Genomic DNA, 9,140 nt, shown 5'->3' on the forward strand with positions numbered 1-9,140 from the left:
CCAGAAAGATCACGTCAGTTTGAGACTAGAGATGTGGGAGTTTTTTTTTTCCATTCATGCAGACAAATAATCATATACGAACCTTGTTGAACCTTGTTAGACCACATTCCTCAACATGAACTTGAATGAGGTTTTTACAGCATTCATTCATTCATCCTTAGTAAGTGCCTGGTCAGGATTGTTGTGCTTTGAATAAATTTCACCACAGATTTGTTTATAACATTACAAACAAAAATATTTATTTTGTCAGTGGGATTAAACAAAACAGTCTCACACACCTCTTCTGTTGCAAAAAAACATAAGGAAAAATAATAAATGGCTTCTGGTTTAGGCCACACCCACTTTAGGTTTCCTAGGTATCCAAATATACAGTATAAAGATCACCATGCACTACTGGGATTGAATCTGTGGCATCTGACATATATAGACTTTGCTCAGAGCTGGAAAACGCTGTTCCACGCTGAAATCCAATCCAACCAGCCGAGGCATTCGGTAAATTGTGCCATGTGATGTTCTGCAATCTTCTGTGGTTCATTAGCTTTTAAACTCTCTGTATTTACTTCTGAACTGCAGGTGAATGGTTTGATGGTTGAAAGAAAGATTCCTTAGAAATTTAGTGTCTGAGTAATAGAAGGTTGCTGAAGGAGTTAAGCATCAGAAGCCCAGCCCTATAGGAGTTAATGATTAGAGTAGAGAGCTGGGGTGGAGGAAGGCAAGAAGGCTGGGGCCATGCTGAGGGTGTGTGTGTGTGTAAGGGTGTGCGTGTGTGTGTAAAGAGACAGCACGGTCGGTCCTGGTGCTTAAATCCAGCTGGCTGTTCCACAGGGAATGTAATCCATATGCGTGCATGAGTTCAGCTGCAGGAGAAAGGAGAGATATCACCCGCAAAGAAGAGATTGTTTTTGCTTTTCTTGTTTAAATTCCACTCATACCCGCCCCTGGATCCTGGCTCGCCTTTTTTAGCCAGGAAGTGAGAGAAGGAAAAAAATCAAGAGCAAGCAGTAGTAGTAGTCGCAGGAGTCGAAACAGTACGATGATGGAAGGAGATGAGACGGTGGACGAGGGTGCAGCGTGGTAGGTCTTCTACATCCTTGTCATTTTCGTGTAAACACTTGCTCTTGATTCAGCAGTAGAAAGTTATGAGCTGTTGCTTCTGCATGGGAGGTGAGAGGGGACCATGTGGGATGTGTGTGTGAGTGTGTGAGAGAGAGAGTAAGAGAGAGAGAGAGAGAGAGATAAACAGATGGCATGAGTATGGAAGATACCAAAACAAAGACCTAAAGATTTACGTATGTTTGTAGGCTTCATGATGTTAATGAGTTACTAGTTGGCTTTGTGTATTACTCTGCAAGTGATGGGGGAATGATTGGAACAGTGTCAAGATTATAGAAGTCATCATTATTCAGAAATAACTCATGTTGTTTGCACTAGGTCTGTATCTAGGTAAATGGTTCAGACTACCTTGACCTTGGGACAACGTGTAAATCTGAGCACTGAAGAAGACTTTGACCGACCAAAAAAAAATCTCTCTCACTGTTTAAACTATAGCTGCATCTAGAGCTTTTAGAAAGACACACTGATGCCATTATAATGCTTTATACTCTCTGTGTGTCTGAGTTTCTTTGTATAAGTCTGGTCGAAGGGATCAGGGAGAGGGTGATCTTGAGGTTACAGAAATAAAAGGTGAAACATTTTGGCTTTTTAAGTGCAGCTTGGAGTAATAATAGTCCGCTTGGCAGCTTTTGAAATTGCTAGAACAGTATGTACTGAGCCTGCAACAATACCGAAGCTGATTAAGGTAGAAACAAGATTTTTGAAAAGCTCCAGCTTCTATAGGTGTATAGATTTTTTTTGTTTGTTTCCAAATCTGGGAGGTTCTCAGAATGTAAAAACTGGCCACAATATCCAGATTGGCACGCTTCAAACCTAGACACACCTGTCTGTCTGCAAGAAGGTCTTGTTTGCCCTTTTATGAAGTCATCAGGAAGCAAAACGGATATTTTCACGGCTGCTCAGGTGAAGTCTTTTCACACCTAGACAAGTGTTTTTGTTTTGTAACGATCACTTAATGAACGGCTGTGTATGAAGGAGAAGTCCTAAGGTGAAGACAGCTGTTGAAATTTGTGTTTATCTGCCGTAACACGGTGCTGTGCTGTTGGCACAAGACACGCTGTTACTGCAAAAGCTGGCAAAAAGCCACACAGTTTGTCTTATGAGAGTGAGTCTTACACCAGATCGGTTTGACTTCAGAGGCCATAAGAAAGATGTATTATTGTGAGGAACGCTTTTTCTGTAACGTTGGCGAGATTGAAAACGTTCATCATAAAAGTGTAACTGAAAATAACATGAAATAAAGACTGTATGTACTTCCAGAAGATCAACCACTTCACTTCAACCACAAGCAAATATTTATCAAGTAGAACTTTGAAATAATAAGGTATATTTATATGTGGGTCATGGAAGCTTCTATAACATTTATAGAGAAAGCTTGTATTAAGTGAGCCTCAATTATTAAATTGTACACGAAAATGTTCGCAGGAGTATTTGGTTTTCAAAAAAAAAAAAAACACTATCGCAGCTCCCAAGTTTCCCAAAGTTTTCTTCAAATCGTATAATCATATAACGAGTTACTGCGCATTTAAATATGGATTACATATTTATTATTATTACAAATACAGATTATTTATTTTAATCATTATTGTCCGAAATATAGTAATCTGAAACAAATACATTAGTTAGGGCAAACCAGACTAGCCACCCAGTTAGGACAAAAGAAATGGCACCATGTAACAGGAGGACGAGTTAATATGTGACTTGTGTTAGCTGCGGAGGCTGAACTGCCCTCTTGGAAGATTTGCACATACCATGTTTAGGATCATTTAGGCGTTATTTTGTTACTTTCAGCTCTTTGTGTGTTAACTTTTATAGACATTTATGAGTGTTATAAAATAAATGTTAAATCTGCTGCGTCATGAACGTGCTTTGAAATTTGCAAGTGATAGATATTTAGCAATATACATACATGACTACATGGAATTATTAGGTAGGTGTGACCTAAAGAAACATTCACTAACAGCTTTATTAAAAGATTGTTAAATGTGAGGCTCAGTGTGCGTCTCCTGATTAAGTCTGAAATAGAAAGTCAAGCAGTTTTTTAATTACTGCGTCCATCCTCACCGCACCTGTGCTAAAGCTGTAAATCTCTCTGCTGCAGTTTTACACAATGCAGGATTTGTCAAATTGTGGCCCACAATATGCCATCAGTATATCAGGGTACAGTGGATTAGGAAAGATTTGCCTGGACTAAAATGTGTCATTCATTTTGGAACTCCATGAAGGGCAAATTTCATGACTATTCTCAGAGGAAACTGCAGATATCCACATGGCCTGGTTATATCTGAGTCACTGTTTCTTCATGAAAAGTGATCTTAAAACCGTATTAACACCTGAATGTTTAGCATCTGTCCATGGGAACCAATTCAACTCCTACTCGTCAATGTTTGTTTTCATATTTAGCTCGTCCAAGCTAATTAAATGGCACAGGTGATCTGGTAGCTGTAAAGCAGCGATTGGTTGGTTGGGGTTTTTCTGAGCTCACTAGACTTATTTTATTCCAAATTAAGAATTAGACTTCCTGAGTGCAATCATTTATTTTTTAGAATGAAAACCTGTACATTTACTGTAGACCTATTTTACTGTATATCTCTACCCCTGACAGTAGAATGAATAATATTCACTGCATGTACCTGCTCTTACCTAAACATTGTTGTGATGTTCATACCTGATTATGCATCCTGCCACACTGCAAGAACTGCCCAAGGGTTCAAGGTGTTGACTTGGACCTCCGAATTCCCCTTAGCTCAATCTGATCAAGGTGGTAGGATGTGCTGCACAATCAGGGGGGTCTCACGTCACAACAGCTAATGTCTTGGTGCCAGATACCACAGCACACCTTCTGAGGTCTTGTGTCTTGTGTCCATGACTTGCGGGCTTAGAGCTGTTTTGGGTGGCAGAAGATGAACGTACACAATATTATGCAGGTTTTAATGTTAATGTTTAATGTAGCTTTTAATGGCTGATGGGTGTGTATATACAGTAGGAGTAGGAGGTGCGTGTGTGTGTGTGTGTGTGTGTGTGTGTGTGTGTGTGTGTGTGTGTGTTGCTGCAGCACATTCATTTTTCCCTCTCTTTATTTCTACAGTTTTATTTAATTTAAATTTATTTAATTTCATTTATTATTTTAATTTATTTTTATTTTTTACACACATGCTGAACAACTCTGTATGTGTTGGAAATTGTGTGTAATAATTATCCTGGGCCATGAGATCAATTTACCTGTATGTAAGAGCCTGGGATTCTCCTCTCTTATCTACATGAAGCTAGGTTGATATGGATGTGCTGGTGCAGGCTTTGCATATCATATAGATCTTATGACTGATGTACGGATGTTTGAGTTCATCTCATTTCTGATATGACACTTTCATCTATAACGCATGAGCAACAATTGGGATTTTATTGTACATTTTAAAATTTGTAGAACTGTTTCATTAGGCAGCTGTTAAGCAAAACAAATTCATTCATTCAGCCACCTTCATTAAGAGCTTTATCCTGGTTAGGGTCATTGTGGATCCAGAGCTTATCCCTCTTTTTATTATTTCTTATCTGAGTTACTATTAAAATCTTAGCATTGACTACACAATTGTTTGTGTTGTTTGTTATAATGAAGGAAGCCTAACCGCACAAATGCAAGTGGAAAAGCAAGAGGAGAGGAAATGATGGGATTTGTTTACCTAAGCTTGGGTTGTGAGAAGGAAGACCATGTACCAGCGACAAAGTATAAACATTAAGTTGCTCTATTCAAGTTGCACAAAAAAGCCACTTAACAGTAACCTTGAATAAGAACAACAACAGAAGAAAAAAACACTTATATGGATGTTTTCAATCTGGTCTGTCAGCAGATGGCTTGTGTAACAGCTTGCTGCTCGCTAATTTGATTCATTCCATATCTCACATCCGGGATCCATCAATGAACATCTTTCATTGAATAAATCATGTTTAATACTTGTTCAGAGGAGGAAGCTCTTTTTCCATCCTCCTGTTATTTTTTAGATTAAAGGCTCTAGTAGGGATTTAATGAAGGAATGAATCTGGAATTTTCCAGAACAGACTGCTGCTTTGACATGTCTTTTTCTTTTTTAATTAAGAAAGCCAGATTCCAAATGTAATCTGTGAATTTAGTTTAAAGCTCATTCCTAACCCTGACCTTCCACCCTGGCTAGTGTCATCTCTGCTTCAGCTTTTTGTTAACGCCTTTGCCTGCATGAAAGGAGTCTTCACTTTTTATTTTGTTTCACCGGTATGCTTCAGCCAAACCATCGCCCTTTGAGGTAGATGTTGATCAAGATTTCAGATCTTGAGAAAGACAGAATACAAGCAGGATCACCAGGCAAACATGATCCTCCCCTTCATGTACCTGGCACCACTTGCAGTCTTTTATACGTGTGGTTTGTGCTTTGATAGATGTTATTTTTCTTTGATATCAAACTTGTTTGGATTTGAACAGTGAGTACTGATATCTTTATCAGTATTTTCACAAACTGGTATCTGGTCTTCAAAAGCTTTTTTCTTTTGGATGGTTATGATATTATTTTTCTGTCCATTGTGAAACATCTAAAGTTTTATCTACAAAAATTGTCCTCAGCCTCTTTGTCATGAATATAGTGGCTTACTTCATAACCTTAAGCAATCGTGTGGTTAAAAAGCCTATGATTGTCTCAACCGATACTGCAGATACTCCAGGCTTCAAGATCGAATATCCAACAGATCAATAAGCTCCTATTCTTCTTTAGGCCTTTTCTGTTATGTGCCAAACTCTGACAGCTGATGAAATCACTATTCAAGGCTAAAGTTTCATTCTATGTGCAGATTTATAGTTACAGCACACACACACACACAATGTACTCTTACAGTCTTTTCAGATAAGGAAACATAAACCATGTGAGATCACAAATGCATAGCACTAGTTGTCCAAGGTGTGTGCTGCTATTGACATGTATTTTGACCTGTCACAGCATGATTTATGTTTAGCCAGATTAGTTTTTATCCCTGATAATCTCCGCTCTGATTGCGGCATCCGCAGCACCATCAATACGTCTCCATCTCCTTGCTGCTCCGGAGCCAGCACCAGTAAGCCATTGCTTTGTTCACTTTTGCAACTCTGACTGTAATTGCAGTCTTGTTTGACATTTGGCAAGAGGATCAGGTGTGTGTTTTTTGATACGCTTTAATCTCAGTGAGCTCCTTTTATTTATCATACTGGTTTCTGTCATACATGTTTAGCAGGCCCAGTGCACAAACCTGTTCATGAGAACTAGTCAGTCACAATTAAATACATAGAAGATTAAATTAAAATCCTCAGACATTAGAGCTTAATTAAAAGCTTGCTGTTTAGATTTCCAATCATTGCAAGAAAATGTGGTTGTAAGCTGTAAAGCCTATTATGTTATGCAAACCGGTCCAATCTAAGAGCCTGCTTTATGAAATGAAAGGTATGGAGGTAAATTATTCTCTAAAGACTGCTATTAAGAGACAAATGTGAAAGAAAGCAACAAATCATACACTAGACAGTCCCCTGTGTATGATGTCATCGGTATATACTCTAAACATCTCAGAGGATATATGGACCATCGAGTGACCGTGAAACTGCGAGAAATTTGACCTCATATTTTTACTCCCTTGTTTGAAGAGCGATCATTTCCAGACACAAAAGGAAGTGCAAAAAAAATAATAAATCCATGATAGACAGGAAGAGGAGTGACGTTCTCCACAAAGCCTGAAGGGGGTGCAGTCACCTTCAAAGAATCATAGACATTCTTCACAAGGTTGGAGTGGGGAGTGACATCCTCCATATACCACCACAAAGCAGAAGGAACAAGCAACATCCTTAGTTGAGCATGCGACATCTGGAGCAGAGCAGGAAAGGCGGGGCAATATCCGAAGTGGATCAGGAAGGAGGAGCGATGTCCAAAGCAGTGCAGGAAGGTGGGGCAACATTCGGAAGCAGAGCAGGAAGGTGGGGCAATGTCAGAAGCAGAGCAGGAATGTGGGGCAATGTCCAAAGCGGATCAGGAATGTGGGGCAATGTCTGAAGCAGATCAGCAATGTTCAGAAGCAGAGCAGGATGGTGGGACAATGTTCAGAAGCAGAGCAGTAAGGTGGGGCAATGTTCAGAAGCAGAGCAGGAAGCAGAGCAGGAAGGTGGGGCAATGTTCAGAAGCAGAGCAGTAAGGTGGGGCAATGTTTAGAAGCAGAGCAGGAAGCAGAGCAGGAAGGTGGGGCAATGTTCAGAAGCAGAGCAGTAAGGTGGGGCAATGTTTAGAAGCAGAGCAGGAAGGTGGGGCAATGTTCAGAAGCAGAGCAGTAAGGTGAGGCAATGTTTAGAAGCAGAGCAGGAAGGTGGGGCAATGTTCAGAAGCAGAGCAGTAAGGTGAGGCAATGTTTAGAAGCAGAGCAGGAAGGTGGGGCAATGTTCAGAAGCAGAGCAGGAAGGTGGGGCAATGTTCAGAAGCAGAGCACGATGCAGGGCAGGAAGGTGGGGCAATGCTCAGAAGCAGAGCAGGAAGGTGGGGCAATGTTCAGAAGCAGAGCAAGAAGTTGGGGCAATGCACAGAAGCAGAGCAGGAAGGTGGGGCAATGTTCGGAAGCAGAGCAGGAAGGTGGGGCAATGTCCGGAAGCAGAGCAGGAAGGTGGGGCAATGTCCGGAAGCAGAGCAGGAAGGTGGGGCAATGTTCGGAAGCAGAGCAGGAAGGTGGAGCTACTTCGGAAGACAAGGCCATATCCGAAGTGGGGCAGAAAGACAGGATATTTGAAGCAGAGCCAGGTGGCATAGAGACGTTTTATTTGGAGCTGGCATACTTAGAGATGCTCACGTCAAGGCTGTGAGCCATATTGGTATCATCTGCATGTCAGTGCGGTAGACAGATGTCCTGAGCTGAGCAACGAGATGGGGTGATGTCCTCAATGGTGTCAGGAGGGTGGGTTGATGGTTCCAGCATTTTTTTGCTCCCCTTTTCAAAAACCTCAAACAGGGGTTCATGGCTTTGAGATATTCCCTACACTTCCCTACCCTATTACCCTTACCCACAGCAGCTGGATCTTTTCCAGGAGTTCCTACTGGCCCCATGGTATGGTCTAGCATTCAGTCCTGTATTTGTAGAGGAGGCACTGCAAGTGCCATGAGCAAACACGAAACACAAATATTTGAGGGACAAAGCAAGAACAACGAAGCAAAGCAACAACATGAATCCATTGATACTGACATCAGAAGACAAAACAGACACTGAGCGATGTACAAGACATAACTTAAATACGTACATCATGTGCAAAGCAGTCATGTAGCTGTTGGGAGACGTCATCCATTTAGGCCCAATGTAAGGTTGTTACCACCTGTCAGTTTGTTACTAGGAAATTCTTGTTAATGCAATATTTAAAAAAGTGGTTACATGTGGTGGGGGGCACAGTGGCTTAGTGGTTAGCACATTCGCCTCACACCTCCAGGGTTGGGGATTCGATTCCAGACTCCGCCTTGTGTGTGTGGAGTTTGCATGTTCTCCCCGTGCCTCAGGGGTTTCCTCTGGGTACTCCGGTTTCCTCCCCCGGTCCAAAGACATGCATGGTAGGTTGATTGGCATCTCTGGAAAATTGTCCGTAGTGTGTGATTGCGTGAGTGAATGAGAGTGTGTGTGACCTGCGATGGGTTGGCACTCCGTCCAGGGTGTATCCTGCCTTGATGCCCAATGATGCCTGAGATAGGCACAGGCTCCCTGTGACCCGAGGTAGTTCGGATAAGCGGTAGAAAATGAATGAATGAGTGAATGGTTACATGTGGGATTTGTATGGATGTATTCGAAACGTAATAGTTTTAATAGTATTAGCGGTGTACAAAGATCTAGACTCAATAATATTAAGTTCTATTTAAATTAGTCAAAGCAGCACATGCATAATGTTAATCTGATACGTTCGAGCTTAGAAGTGCATGTTCAGTGCTGTTAAGAATTGTGTGGGGTGTGAAAAGTTGGCTGCTGACTGCGAGTTTACTCGGCTGCCTTTCTGCACCAAGAGCTATTGATCTGTTTGGATG

At 41.2% G+C, this 9,140-nt stretch overlaps 1 protein-coding gene across 3 annotated transcripts in view; it reads left to right on the top strand.

Annotated features, from left to right (window-relative positions):
• Nucleotides 1-735: 735 nt before the first annotated feature.
• Nucleotides 736-9,140, top strand: part of plekha6 (pleckstrin homology domain containing, family A member 6) — a 56,124-nt gene continuing 47,719 nt past the window's right edge. For all 3 annotated transcript variants that reach the window (XM_060858084.1, XM_060858086.1, XM_060858087.1), the window contains exon 1: nt 736-1,074. In XM_060858084.1, the coding sequence (XP_060714067.1) occupies nt 1,034-1,074 (41 nt within the window). In that variant the 5' untranslated portion in view covers nt 736-1,033. The remainder of the gene's footprint in view (nt 1,075-9,140) is intronic.

This window comes from Tachysurus vachellii, chromosome 22 (genome assembly GCF_030014155.1).
Source record: "Tachysurus vachellii isolate PV-2020 chromosome 22, HZAU_Pvac_v1, whole genome shotgun sequence".
Classification (NCBI taxonomy): Eukaryota; Metazoa; Chordata; class Actinopteri; order Siluriformes; family Bagridae; genus Tachysurus; species Tachysurus vachellii.